The following is a 15,747-nucleotide window of genomic DNA, read 5'->3' on the forward strand; positions in this document are numbered from 1 at the left end:
TCAAAGAGCTTTTTAAAAGAGGCCTCAGAGAGCTCTTTCATCCCTTCCACCACGTAAGGTTACAGGGAAAAGATAGCTGTCTCTGAATCAGGTGGTAGGTCTCCCTCAGCCATCAAACCCTCCAGTGTCTTGATCTTGGACTTCCCAGCCTCCAGAACGGTGAGAAATGAGTTTTTGCTGTTTATAAGCCACCCAGGCTATGGCATTTTGTTATAGCAGCCTGATGGGACTAATTCAAGCTCAAAGTTCAGTCTCCACGACAGGGCTATGCTCCCACCTGGATGGTTTTCTTCACCCTTACTCCAGTCCTGGTTTTTCCAGCGCTATTCATCCCTGAGGTCTGTCCCCTCCACCTCCATCTAGCCCCCCACCACTGCCCCCACTCCCTCCATCTCCTGTGGGTCCTCCTGATGCAGTTCTCTTTGCCCACCTCTGACTGGTACCCAGGCTTTCCTTTCAGGCTTCCCTCTTGCCAGTGAGTACAAGAAACATTCAGAACTTTTCCAGGCCTACAGCAGCCCAGAAAAATGCACTCTTTAGCCCTGATACCTTGCTCACATTTGTGAGGCTATTTGCTTTCTTTTTTAAAATTTATTCATGAGACACACACACACAGAGAAAGAGAGAGGCGAGGAAGAAGCAGGCTCCATGCAGGGAACCCAACGTGGGACTTGATCCTGCATCTCCAGGATCATACCCTGGACTGAAGGCTGGCGCTAAACTGCTGAGCCACCAGGGCTGCCCAAGGCTATTTGCTTTTGAAAGGACAAGTGAAAATAAGGCACAGGGGACTATTTTATCCAAGATTTCCCAAATGCTAAGTATAGGGTTTTATACACTTGCTTAACATACCCCTACCTCAATTAATCCTAGAGTGGTGGTTCTCAACGTGTGGCCCACAGACACTGGAGATGGGGTGGGTTCCTCTATCTTTTTCTTTCTTCTTAAAAAAATTTAATTCCAGAATAGTTAGCATACCATGTTATATTAGTTTCAGGTGAACAATATAGTGATTCAACGCTTCCATACATCACCCAGGGCTCATCACAGCAAGTACCCTCTTTAATCGCCATCACCTAGTTCATCCAGAGGGTGGATGACCCTCTGGTAACTATCAGTTTGTTCTCTATAGTTAAAGAGTCTGTTTCCTGGTTTGCCTGTCTCTTTTTTTCCCCTTTGATAGTTTGTTTTGTTTCTTAAATTCCACACATGAGTGAAATCATATGGCATTTGTTTTTCTCTGACTTATATTGCTCAGCATGATACTCTCTAGCTCCATTCATGTTGTAGTAAATGGCAAGATTTCATTCTTTTGTGCGGCTGAATAATATTCTATGGTGTGTGTGTGTGTGTGTACATGTGTATATATACACACTACATCTTCTTTATCCATTCATCTATTGATGGAGACTTGGGCTGCTTCCATAATTTGGCCACTATACATAATGCTGTAATAAACATAGGGGTGCACGTAACTCTTTGACTTAGTGTTGAAAGATTTATTTAGGGACCTCTGGGTGGCCCAGAAGTTGGGCCCAGAAGTTGGTCCCTAAATAAATCTTTCAACACTTTGAACCGCCTTTGGTTCTTGGCGTGATCCCGGAGTTCTGGGATTGAGTCCCGCATTGGGCTTCCTGCATGGAGCCTGCTTCTCCCTCTGCCTATGTCTCTGCCTCTCTCTCTGTGTGTCTCTCATGAATAAATAAATAAAATCTTTAACAACAAAAAATGATTTATTTTTTTGAGAAAGAAAGAGAGAGAGAAGGAGTGGGGAAGGCAGAGAAAGAGAATCTCAAGCAGACTTAGTGCTGAGTATGGATCCCAAAGTGAGAGGCTTGATCTCAAGACCCCAAGATCACGACCTGAACTGAAACCAAGAGGCAGGTGCTCAACCAACTGTGTCACTTGGGTGCCCTGTGTTTTTGTATTTTTGGTCGGGCCCCTATTTTCATTACAACACTTAGAGGTTATTGCCTTTCACTAATAGTACAGAAGCAATTGTCATAAAACCACAGTGTGAATCAAGACAGCTGCATCCAATTCTACTTGATGTATTCATCACCATGAAGTCATAGTAAAACAAAAAGAAGAAAAATGGCAGTGTTACTTATGAATGCCCTTGCTGAAGCAGTATAAAAGATTAATTTTATTTAATTTCAGCCCTGAAGCATACATCATTTTAAAATTTTTGTGTGAAGTATGCACAAGGAGCTTTAGCACACCTAGGTTAATGGTTTTCTCGAGGAAAAATGCTTTTTAACAGTTGCTTTTTCTACCTAACACCATTTGTACCTTCTGAAAGATGGACTAACAGATAAACTATGGATTTTCAGACTTGAATATCTAGCATTTTCTTAAAAAAGAAATAAAGTAAGCCCATCACTTCAAAGACAACTGGCAGCATTTGTTGCCAGTGATAAAATCCAAGCTTTCAAGCCCCAGATCCATCACCTATTAGCAAATTGTTTAACTCTCTAACATCTGACCTGAAAAGTCAGGATGGGGATGGTCCTTACCGCAGAGGGTGGATACAAGTATTAAATAAAATAACATTATTTATGCAGTGTTTAGTGTGTGTTACATGCTCCATGAATGCTGGTTTCTATTACAACTACCTCAAATTAAAACAGCCATCTTTGTTTTTCATTTTTAATTTAATCAAGTATGTGCATCAGTGAAAAATGTTTAATCTGGGCCCCAAGCAAATATTCCCTAAAATCAAATTAATTCATAGTTCTTTGATAACAGGGCAGCAATGAAATGACATCAAGGCTATAGTGAAACAATAGCAGGCATTAAAATACTGAGTTTTAGGGGTACCTGGGTGGCTCAGTCGATTAAGAGTCTGCCTTGGGCTCAGGTCTTGATCCCAGGGTCCCGGTATAGGGCTCCATGTCACACTCCTGGGTCAGTGAGGAGTCTGTTTCTCCCTCTGTCTCTCCCTGTGCCCCTCCTCCTTGTGCTCTCTCTCTCTCAAATAAATAAAATCTTTAAAAAAAAAATCTTGAGCTTTAAGCAAAAATTCTCATTTCTACAGTTTTCTCCAAGGAAATAAATTAAGGACTAGTTTGCACTGGGTTAAAAATACACAGAATAACACAGAATATTGCAAATGTGCCTCTCGAAGCTTACTACTTAAAAGCAGTTTATCAGTACTAATGCTGAGATATACAAAGCCATCTGTGTCCCTGACATCCTGAAAGTTACAGTCACAGAATGATGTCCTGACCATAATGCCATTAGTATCACACCTCATCTGTAAAGTCAGATGATTTTCCAAATTGAAGCACTTCTATCAAGGCTCTGGATAGGAATTAATGGGAATTCAGGTTATGCCGCACTTTGGGCATAGGCAGGCTATGAAAAGCACAGAAGGGAAAAAGAAGCCAAAATAGGTTGGGTAATAGCAAGATAACGATCAAGAGATTTAAAAGAGAGAGGAGAGAGAGAGAGAGAGAGAGAAGGGAAAGAAATGTACCAGAAAAGGTTGTGAAAACTGTAGGAGCCTGTTAGTGGGACATAATGAGGCTCTTTAAAGGACATTTTTACACTATCCAAATAATTTTCCATTTTCGCAATGAGTGAGCCCCAGTCTTGGATATTAGCACAGTCCTTATATCTGGTGTGTGAACTACCAAAGGCCAGAGAACCCTTTTCAATCCTTTTGATCCCTGGCCCGATCCTGTGAGATCCCTTCTCTGTCCCATATCTATGCCGTGGAAAGTATTTCTCTATGAACAGCTACTGAGCTGCCTTATTCATGAACAAAGACGTAATATTCACACCACATCCAAAGGGCTAACGAGATCCCATCCTTGCCACTTTTCCTTTCGGTCCAGACACTACACTTCCTGGAACATGTTTTCCACTCAGATGGTGGTCAGTGCTATTAACCGCGAATTAAGACTACCTTGCCAATGAGCAAGAAATTGCACTGGCTTTGGGGGAGTGGGGTAAGCTGGTGTTGCTGTTCTTGGGGCGAGGGGAGCAGCGACAATGGAGTCGGGAGGCTGTGATTAGGCTCATAATTAATCTGAAAACAGTCCTGCCAGAAGCAGCTAGAAGCAGCAGCAACCTGCCTGTCAGTTCCAGTCCAAGGATTCCACTTGCTATTTCAGTTGTTATGGAAACTGACCACACTGCTTCCTAAAGAATTCATTATCCCAACAAATATTTGTTTTTCTAAGTCATAATGGGGTATCTAAGTGGGTGATGCAGACACCAGCGATGGAGGAGCACACAGGAGAAGGCTAGCGATTAGAGAAGACTCACGGGGAGCTAGACCTTCCACCTGACTTGGGGGCCTCATTAACCAGAGGGGAAGACATTTCAAGTGACAGGACTGGTGAAAGTGAGGGGAATTCAAGAGATAATGACAATGCAGGTGGGGCCGGAGTGGGAAATGGGAAGGCCCATGGAGGCCAGTGGGGAGAACCCTTTGAGGGTTGGTCTAAGGGCTTTGCAACTTTGTGCAGACAAAATGGAACTCGGATACTTTAAAGCACACGGACAGTGCTTTAGGAATATTGATTTTTAGCTTCAGGCTCACGACCAAGGATGGCAACCTGGTTTCTGGCGGATGCCACAACGCCATGTGCCTTGGTAGAGGTCAAGACAGTAATTTGAAAAGTGAAAAGTTCAACCATCATCTTATACAGGCAACATCACACTTGTTCCACTGAAATCAATGGGCTCCTGTTTATTAGGACTCATCAAAACTGCTGTGGGTGTGTCTATGACACGCCAAGTATTTTTACGAGCTTCAAATTGACCTGCAATAATACAGCCCCCAAATACCCCTCTGCCATCTGTCAAGGAAGTGTTTAGAACTAAGGCCTTAATATTCAAGCAGAGTCCAGTAAGCACCCTAGAAGAACAATCCTTTTTCCTCATATCGCACTGGTTTTGTACCTTCTACTGCCCAAACAGTAAGCGGAGATCTTTACTAGAATAGTTACTGGCCAATAAGTTAAAATACAGGAGAGTTTGGTTAATATAAGAAAAATCTTTATTGGGAGCTTCTTGGAGTGTAGTGTGTGGACCTTTGCGGGGAGTGGGGGGTCTCAAGCTTTGTCTGATGCCAAAGATTTTATATCATGTTATTTGACTTTGTGAAGGGCACAGGTTTTAGTCACCGACGAGCCAAGGTCTTCAGTTTTACGGAGACAGAAGTGATATTTGAAACCACATTTCAAAATTTAACTGTGAGCGCTAAACGGCTAAATCTGAAATAATATTATTGTTAGAGAAAATAACTGCCACAAAACATGCTGTACTATTTTTAGAAGCTTTTTTGTTTTGGAATCACATTATTAAAAACACAGATTTCCATACGATAATAAAGGCTCATTCTTTGGATCCTGAACCTCAGGTTTAAAAAGTCTCTCCTCTTCCTAATTTGGCCCTTGAGATAAAAGCTGAACAGAAAGCGTAATCCATTGCGCGTGGCCCGGATGCCAAGGAGAGTGATTCAAGTTCATGTGGAAAGGGGACTTTCCTTTGCTATTTCGGCGAGGATTTTCTTTTCAGTTAAGGAGTAGAAATAACTTATTTAACTTTCTAAAAAGAATGTAGAAAGTAGCGCAAGACTTCAGTCATTTCCATAGTTAAGGTCAACAAGAGGCAAGCAGGTCAGAAGCAAGACTCGGGTTGGGCTCCAGAACTCTCCCTGTTGTCTTTGGTGGGAACCCTTCCTCCTCTCCCCTCTGTTAATCCCTCTGGTGCCCCAGCACCCCCCACCTCCGTCCCCCTCTGTCACTTCTCTGTCTAAACATCACTTCTGTAGGGAGTTGTTCTGTTTTAGCTCTTTGTTTCCTTCCTAAATGTGTGATAATAATTCGATGATTTCTTCTTTCCACCGAGGACGGAAGCTCTGTGTTCCCTGCTCATGGCCCAGCATGGGTCCAGTACTCAGCAGGTACTGGTGGATGACTGAGTGTGGGAAACAGTCTGGGGGAAACTACCCCCACAACGGGGTGGTGCAGTGGAGAGAGCCCTGGGGTGGGGAAGTGCAGCCCTGGTCTGCTCTCTGCCACCACTTGGATGAATGACCTTCATCACACCTCTTAAATTCTCTGGGGCTCAGTTTCCTCATCGGACGAGGGAAATTTAGTGAGACATTTCCAAGGCAACATCCCGACTTTAGGGTACAGATTCTCAGTTTATCCAATTATATTTCCTGGGTGCTGATAACCCTTCTTTTTTTCCTACTCATTGAGGATGTGTGTGCCTTTTCATTATTCCTGACATTTTTCGAAAAGCGCACAGGTAGGTGTATTAGCTTTTCTACAGACTTGAATAATTAGAGGGAAAAGTATTAAGTTTTGGGAGATGCTCTGGCAATATTTTGTGCTATTCTGTGCAATGATAACTGTTGCTCAAATAGTTCCGCTGGTTTCCATAGGGAAAACTGGCCATCCGGCTCTCACACTCATTAGCTATGTGACCCTGGACCAGTTCCTCAACCTTCTTGAGTCTCAGTTTCCTTATCTGTGTAATAGATATGTAATAGGGATAAATCACCAACCTATAGGATCGTGGAAGGATTAAATGAGATGATCTGAAACACAGTAGGTGCTAAGAAAATGCTGGTGAACTCCAAGTGAACTTCATCCCATACTTTACCAGTGACTCTCATAGTAGGAGGCATCAAATAAGGGAAATTGTTTTTGTCATTAGCTAAAAGGAATGCAGGGTATGGTTACCGAAGTACATTTGCATATGTGGTTGCTGATGCATTTAGTGTAGGGAGCAGGGGCTCATTGCTCAAACAGAAAATGTGTGCTAGATTCTGATGTCCGAGGTCGTCATACTCATGGGATTATAATGTATTTTATTATGGTAGAGCTAACCTGAGGCGTCTGACACTCCTTAGAGGCCTACTTTGTCTATGCTGTACGGATACAAAGACATATAAAACTGCATAAACAAAGGCAACAATCCAGAAGCCTTGGGGGTATTATCCTAACCAATAAAGGGGACAAGACCTCAAAGCAAAGGGAGAAATGAACTGTCTTTTTTCACTACCAAGTTGTTTATTATTAGCAGTTGCATTAGAAAACTTGAGGGCTGTTACTCACCAATCATGAAAATAATTTTACACTTTCTCAAATCTTCCATGAAACCTTTAAAGTAAGAATAATTTAAGTTACTGGCAAGGAAAACTGTTTTAAAACCCTGATAATTACTCATGTTGTATAAAAACCAAAATCTTGTAGTTTTATTTGGGAACAAGCTCAAGTTGAGTAAATGTGATAATAGGTCATAATTAATAGGCACCAATGACCATTTCACCCTTATTTCCAGACCCAGGTAACATATTTTCATTTTAACGCAAATGATCAATTTTAGGTGGTAAAACTGATGAAGCCATTAACCAGCATGGATTACAAAGAAAGATAATTTTTAAAATTATTTTAAAATGTTCTTAAGTATCTTGGTTTTGCATTACTTTACATTTTGTTTTCCCTTAACATTTGGTGATCTCTTACTAAAGAGGGGTTAAAGCACAAATGGGGAGTCTGGAAGACAAAATTTTAAATACAGTTCCTATTTACAGAAAATAATACTATTTTCCACTTAAGGTAGTGATATAAAGTTCCTTCTAAAATAAATGTATATGTAAATAATAACAGTGAGCCAATGTAGAGAAAAATATTAATAATACCTAGTATAGGTTGTATATGTATAGAGATGAAGCAAACATCACAAAGATGGTGAGAGTGAGGACTGGATTTTGGGAACCGCTACTTTATTTTTTATTTTCTCAAGTTTTTAATTTAAATTCCAGTTAGTTAACATGCAGTGTAATATTCGTTTCAGGTGTAGAATTTAGTGATTCATCACTTACATACAATGTCCCGTGCTCATCATCTAATAAGTGGCCTCCTTAATCCCCATCACCCGTTTCACTCATCTCCCCCCACCTCCCTTCTGGTAGCCATCAGTTTGTTCTCTATAGTGAAGAGTCTGTTTCTGGGTGTGTCTCTCTTTTTCTATCCCCCCATGTTTGTTTTGTTTCTTAAATTCCACATATGAGTGAAGTCATTTGGTATTTGTCTTTCTCTGACTTATTTCATTTAGCATTATACTCTCTAGCTCCATCCATGTCATTGCAAATGGCAAGATTTCATTCTTTTTGATGGCTGAGGAATATTCCATTGTGTGTGTGTGTGTGTGTGTGTGTGTGTGTATCTTCCTCAATCCATTCACCAGTCACTGGACATTTGAGTTTTTTCCATAATCTGGCTATAGTTGATAATTCTGCTATAAACATTGGGGTGCATGTAGCCCTTTGAATTTGTATTTCTGTATCCTTTGGGTGAATATCTAGTAGTGCAATTGCTGGGTCATAGGGTAGCTCTATTTTTAAGTTTCTGATGAACCTCCTTACTATTTTCCAGAGTGCTGCACCAGTTTGCATTACCACCAGCAGTGTAAGAGGGGGAACTACTATTTCAAAGCGAGGGAATGATTAGGAATTTTTGGCAAAGTGCAAAACCCTCCAGAGTTTATGGAGCTCTGAAAGATTTCCTATTGTCATGGGTAGTAGGTGGCCATGAAGGATGGGTAGACAATAGCTATACTTTTGGTCCTGTTCTCACTGATTAGACCTAGGCCAGTGAGTTTCTCTTCTTGGGGTTCAGTTTCTCCATCCGTAAAGGTGTTGGACCCAGTGACCTTATTGTCTCTTTTGATTCAAATACCTGTGATTTTGTGGTTCCTGCAAATGAATGGACCACAGGAGGAAATAGTCCCATTTGTCTCTTGACCAAAATTATGATGCAATTATTGTTGCATGTTTAAGGCTTTTTTTTTTTCTTTTAAGAGAGTGGGGAAGGGCAGAGAGAGAGAGGGAGTGAGAGAATCTTAAGCAAGCTCCACTCCCAGTGTGGAGCCCAACAGTGGGCTCCATCTCACAGCCCAGAGATCATGACCTAGGCGGAAATCAAGAGTCCAACATTTAATCGACTGAGCCACCCAGGTGCCCTCCATGTTTAAGATCTCTAAAAACCAAAATTCTAAGAGACCTTGGGTAAGAGGAAGTTTACTTGAGAAGATGACCACGCCCCAAGCTTGTATTGGGAATGACTCTGTGAGCCCAGGGTCTCTGGCCTCAGAAAGTGCCCATGGTTACTGCTTGAGCCTGGAAGCAGGGGATCCTCAAACTAAAATAAAAAAAGTGGTTAGAGTGAGGGCCTGAGAGGACAGAAGAAACAGCAGTCCTACCCAAGAATGTTTCAGAGAAGAGCAGGAACAAAAATTCTCCCTGGCTTTAAGGCCACAGGGCTTTAGTCGAGGACATTAGGCTACCTATGCAGCTGTGCCAGGGCAGGGTCACAGAGTTTGGGGGCAGGCCACCAGCACAGGAGTAGGTTAGTTCAGGATGCTCTCAAGTTCCTAGAGGGAATCTGCACAAGCCAGTAACCTAGAGGCCATCCCGAGCAAATGGTGAAAAACTGAAGCAGCAGGCTCTGGGAGGCTCAGAGGATGTCCCCAGGTTCAAGTCCATCCTTGGACTGGCTAATTTCTGAGAAGCTCAGTTTAATACCCACAGAGGTGGGGGTAGGGATGGGGGTGGTGGGCTGAGTCCACAAAGAACTTCAGGAGAGTTTTTCTGATGTGCTTAGGCAAAGGCCAGGCAAAGAGTTTCAACCAGGGGAGGTGGATGGGCCTGCAGCGCTGTGAACTGTGGCTAACAAGAACTAACACTTGAAGTCAAGTTTTTAGAGCACCGTACGGGGACCAACAAAATAGATCTGAGACTAGATGCTTCCCGCATCTGGACGGATCTGACTGCAGGTGGAGTAACTGAAGATAATTTTGAATGCTGTATTATTCTTGCTAACCCCCATGCTAAGGGACGTGCTTCTCAAACTGCAATGTACACTGAATGGACAATAATGTATTAGGATGTGGGATACCAGGACTTTTCACTTCAAGAAAATATGCATGAGGTTTTAAAGTAAAGATTCTAGAGTTTGAAAGTGTTTGGTGCTTTTGTTAGGCCCCTGGGCCCCTGAGCATTTCCACCCCTGGGCTGTGGAGCAGCCCCCTTAGTGGTGAGACCTGGGGCCGGAGGGGGGCAGACTGGATGGAGCCAGCCCTGAGTTCTCAGGCTAGCTGGAGCTCTGGGCTCTTTTCCTGGTTCTGGAAGCAGCTGCTTTTGCTCATCCTATGGGTGTGAGTTGACTAAAATGACAGATGGAACGCGATTTACCGGGAGAGATAGTACAAGGTTTTTATTTCCCATCTTGGTGACAAAATTGCAGTTTTTACACTTAAAAAGAACTGCTAGGACTCTGACTTCCACTTCATGTTTTATGTAGATGGTAAGTACTTTTGGAAGCTAGCTCACTCCTCTGACAGTAATCACACTTGCTTTTCAGTAGAATTGGGATGCCTCATTGATACACACAATGCCACCTTCTTGCTGGGAATCCACTCTTAGCTGAGGGAAAGACCCAATTCCAGAGAGAGAATGGGGCATGAGGAATTGGATTGGGAGCAAGAAGGGAAGGAGACAGGGAAGCTATAATCAGAGGAAATATTTGAATTTGGGGTTTTTGGAAACATCTGGTTTTCAGAATGAGGAATGACATCTTTTGTTCTTTCTAATCAAAGAGATGCTGCAGTCTCTTTATGGAATAGCCCAGAGTGACTGGAAAAATCCTATGTTATCTGGAACTTTCTATTAAAAGCATATACATTGGTGCTTATTACTTGTGGACCAGATGGCCATTTCATGTTCTGTAGACTTCCAGCTTCCTTTTTTGAAGCTGAGCAATGATTTTTTTTTTTTTAATTCCCATATACTAGTTTGTTTCCCATATGTCAGTTTCAGGTGTACCATGTAGTGACTCAAGAATTCTATATGGAGCTGAGCAACTTTTAATGTATTTGCAATCTAGGAAAGTGTCTGTGGTTATTATTAGGTACTGTTGTACCTACGATGAAACATTTATAGGGTGTAAGCTAAGGTTATAGAGAGTTTGTAATGACATGGCAACGTGCTTGTGTTACGGTACACATAAAGAATGGAGATAATATTTACATATACACACGTATTCTCAACTGTGTAAAAATAGGTATATAGCAAACACATGAAATAAAATACCCTAGAATGTTAACCATGATTATTTAGAGGTCGTAAGGTTTTAGATGGCTCTTATTTCCTACCTCAAAAAAATTTCCACAATGAACACATGTTAATCTTATAACCAGGAAAGAGGGAAACTTTATTAGACAATCAGTCAATCCCTACCCAGTTGGGACCGGGTTGATTATTTGCACTTGGCTCATGTTTATGTGCCTTTCCCCATGAATCACCATGATGTCATTTGGCGACTGAGATTTTCATATACTGCTATAGCCATTATCATCAGATGGCACTTTATCTATCACCTCAGGCTCATGGATCAGCGTAGGATTAGAGGGTTATTTGGAAAGCCAGATCACTTACGTGTATGTGCTCACAGTCAATACGAACATATTTTCATGAACCATAATTACAGCAACATTTATTACCGAGTGGAAACGTTAGAAGGTACTTTACTTGGGCAATCATGAACCTTATCTCTTTTGGGCCATCTCAAATTCACATAATTTTATCTATTTTCAGTTCTACGTGTAGCTAGTTAAGGCTGGATGTTTTAGTTGTTGCAAGGCTTTTAACATGACAACAGTTACAAAGCAGGATAATTTGGGTGTTTCTTAGGTTGCAGCCCAACAGCACGCGGCAGATTAGGAACTACTATACAGGTAACAGATTTTTGAATTCCGATAAATTTGAAGAATGTTAAAGTTAGCCAGCTGCCTGTCCTGCAGGACTGGTGGGAGTCTTGCTATGCTGTTACGTGTGCCTCTTCCAAAGGGGATTGGGTGTTCAGTGTTCCTCAAACTTATTTTACCAGAACATTCTATTTTCGCTGAGCACATCGAGGGTCATGTTCTCTGGGTAGTCAGGATAGGTATCTCTAAGTAAAGTGTTCCTTTGGTTCTTTGTGTGGACCAAGGGTGGGAAAGACCCAAAGAGCTCCAGCTGAACCATGTAGCCTGGCTAAGGGAAAAGTGCATGCTATCGGGAGTTTATGTCTCTTCAGTTGGTGTTTAATAAAAAAGACATGCTCGAAGGTACTAAAACACAACTTTGGTCTGATCAGTAAAGGAAACTCACCTCCCATGGTGTCCTCTCCAAATACATTTAACTGGTCATCACCCTGTACATAAAAAATCAAAATATTAGATAACAGGACCAACAGGTATTGTGCTAAGTTTCTCGCCAACGTACATTGACATACCTAACCTGCCTAACAACCCTCTGAAGGAAGCACTATTACTATCCGCCATTAAGAGATGAAGAAATTGGGGATCCCTGGGTTGCTCAGTGGTTTGGCGCCTGCCTTTGGCCCAGGGCATGATCCTGGAGTCCCGGGATCCAGTCCCGCGTCAGGCTCCTGGCATGAAGCCTGCTTCTCCCTCTGCCTGTGTCTCTGCCTCTCTCTCTCTCTATTTCTATCATGAATAAATAAATAAAACCTTAAAAAAAAAAGGGAGATGAAGAAACTGAGAGTTTGAGAAGTTGCCCAAGATCACGTAGCAGTGAGGGACAAAGCTCAGATCCTGCTGTTGTTGCTGTACCACTTGGTACCATATTGTACCTCGACTTCCTGGTGCATGACCTCTCTGTGATCAGAAAGGTGGATCTGAAGAAGACAACACTCTTCCATACCCAAAGCTCACTGATGGGTGTAGTCACAGCGGTTTTACCAACAACTCCAGGGTTTAAAGCTGGATGTGGCACCCTTTCTGTAGAGGGCCAGATAGGAAGTATTTGCAGCATTGGGAGTCCCATGGTTAATCACTGGCCAATCCCGAGAACTAAAGTATGGAACAAGGGAAGTCGGAATGACCAGCTTTGGCTGATGCCTGCATTTAAATTCTTTTTATTTTATTTTTTTAATCAAGCAGTTGCTGCATTTTCCTTACAGAAGAACCAGTGGTAGTTTTTTTGGGGGGGGGGGGAATCTAGGATGAAAATGTATAAAAAGACATCTGGTGAGAGTTCTACTTTCTACTTAGGTCTCCATCCATCTCATTTTCCCACTCCCTCATTCCTTATGGGTAACCAGTCATAGAAGTTTTCTTCGCATCTTTTCCCAGATACACAAAAAGCAACTTCCAGATACCTCTGGATACATCTGAATATAAATATTTAATCTTGTTACCTCCATTTCATGCACAGAAAGAAGCGCACTTCTATTACATGTGCACGTGTGCTCATAATACTCATAGTGATCTGTAATGATATTGTTCTTCCTCTTGCTTTTTCACTTATCGATGTACCCTGGAGGACTTCCCACGACCCATACAGAATGCAGAATGTTCTCGGTTGTACAGTATTCTATCGTAGGGAAGGTTCCACAGTTGTTTTTAACTCATCTTTTATTGACAGACCGCTGAGTTGTTTCCAATCTTGGATTATTTTGGAAAAGGTAGCAGAGCGATTAAGCTCGGGGAAAGGTCATTTCATACACATACACCTGCAGGATAAATTCTCGGAGAAGGGGCTGTGTCGTGTGGTCTTGGAGGAAATGTATTTATGACTGATAGATTTTGCCCAACTGCTCTCGGTGGAGGTTGTGCCATTTTGTGGGGACAGCCTGTGGCTCACGCTTCACTCCAGCCTCTTGCTTCTGATTTGCTTTGATGTAGGAGTCCGTCAAATGAGGTTGCCAGGCTGCATTAATGTTCCCTTGAGGTAACTGCTGTGAGAGGAGTTGTTTGAAAACAGAGCCTTGCCATCCCTTTTCAGAACATACGGCTTCAGGGCAGCCTTACTGCTTGTCTTCTTAGATTTGCCTGTGTATCCAGAGCTATTCCAGGTGAGAGAAGAGTTTTTAATGGAGTGGTCATTCAGGGACACATTTACATTAATTAACTTCCTTCCATGAATAGGAAAAATGTCAATTATGCCTCAGTGAGCCTACCCTTACTTCTGTTTCTGGCCTAACTGCATTTCGGAGCTGGGAGTTATAGAGAGCATCTTATCCAACCCTGCCATCCCCCTCTCCCATTTTACGGATGAGGAAATTGATGGTCACAGAGGTCATTTGAGGGGCCCGTGGCCATGTCATCATGTCTTTAGTGAAGTCAGAGTTAGGATGAGAACTGCATCTCCTACCACACAGCATGGCTCCTAGAGCTTTACTCCCATTCAGCTCAGCGGCCACCACTACCTGGCTGGTGCACCCATCCCTCCGCCGTTGCTAAGGGCTCACGGAAGTCTGGCTCTGCCCTCAAAGTGGGAGGACTCTTTGTCAAGTTGTGCCCTAGTATTCCCCTCGAGATTAGCCTGAAGCAAATATCCAGCTGGGATCCCACCCTTGCTCACAAGGACCCCTGTGCCCTACCCTGCATCTCTCCCCCTCTCCTAAGAGCACTCCCTAATACCCCACTTGCAGAGAGCCCCTCTTTCAGGTTTTGCTTCTAGGGAAGCCCACCTGGGACAGGGATCTTGTGAAGCAGTTATATGTTTGCCTAAGATGCAGCTACATAGAGGCTCAGTAGCCTTTGCGGGAAAAGCACTGTTGGAATCAGATTCTGCTTGTTGCTTGTCAAAGAGCCACGGAACATATCCAGGTAGCGTTAGGCAGTTCTCTCCCTCGATTTTTAATATTACTATTGAATTATCAGACTTAGACCCGTCTTGTAGGCTAAACTGCATCAGATGCTTATTTTTTTTTAATTTATTTATTCATTCATTCATTCATTCATGAGAGACACACACAGAGAGAGAGGCACAGACACAGGGAGACGCAGGCTCCATGGAGAGAGCCTGACGTGGGACTCGATCCCGGGTCTCTAGGATCACACCCTAGGCTGAAAGCAGCGCTGAACCCCTGAGCCACCTGGGCTGCCCCATCAGATACTTCTTATATTTGGCTGTCATGATTTAGGAGACTGATGAAGGGTAATCTGAATTCATAGAACAACACACCGTGTTATAAAGGGGCCTATCTTACCTCTATTTGGCTTCTTGAGTCTGACTTCTTCTTACCCCAATTCTTATTTATAGCCTACGTCTAGTCTGTTTGTCCAAATGCTTCAAATGAGCCCCAGATTCTTGCTATGAAAACACTGATAGTGAACAGATTTTTGGAGCCGAGTGCAGCCAGGAATGGGGCACACTGCATTCACTGGCATGATAGCCCAGGTAAATGGGAGGTTTGACTGGGGCGTGTTATCTTCCAGTGATGTTCCATAAACCTCACGATTCCTCTGTGACTCTTTTTTTTTTTAAAGAGTTTATTTGTTTATTCATGAGAGACAGAGAGAAACAGAGAGAGTCACAGGCAGAGGGAGAAGCAGGCTCCATACAGGGAGCCCAATGCCGGACTAGATCCCGGGACCCTGGGATCATGACCTGAGCTGAAGGCAGATGCTCAGCCACTTAGCCACCCAGGCGCCCCTCCTATGTGACTGTTTTGCAAATAAACTTCATCTGGCATCTTAAACGTGCACACACACACACACACACACACACACACACACAACACCAACCACTAATGAAAGGCAAACACTTCTGGTTTTGGTGAAAAAGATGCCACACAGACCCTGGAGGCCCTACGTCTTCTCTTTCTTTTCAAAATCCTAGGTGTGTTCTGCTTGAAAGGCATTGCTTCAGGATGTCAGTTCTATAAGAAGCAAAATGCTCTATAAGCTTATTTGAGAAATACCTGTAAGGTG

At 42.8% G+C, this 15,747-nt stretch overlaps 1 protein-coding gene across 1 annotated transcript in view; it reads right to left on the reverse strand.

The window, feature by feature from the left end:
* AK5 (adenylate kinase 5) overlaps positions 1–15,747 on the reverse strand; it is a 237,889-nt gene that overhangs the window by 49,796 nt on the left and 172,346 nt on the right. Inside the window, 2 exon segments of the mRNA XM_025417943.3 lie at positions 7,080–7,124; positions 12,176–12,218. Of these exon segments, the coding sequence (XP_025273728.2) occupies positions 7,080–7,124; positions 12,176–12,218 (88 nt within the window).

Source organism: Canis lupus, chromosome 6 (assembly GCF_003254725.2).
Source record: "Canis lupus dingo isolate Sandy chromosome 6, ASM325472v2, whole genome shotgun sequence".
Taxonomy (NCBI): domain Eukaryota; kingdom Metazoa; phylum Chordata; class Mammalia; order Carnivora; family Canidae; genus Canis; species Canis lupus.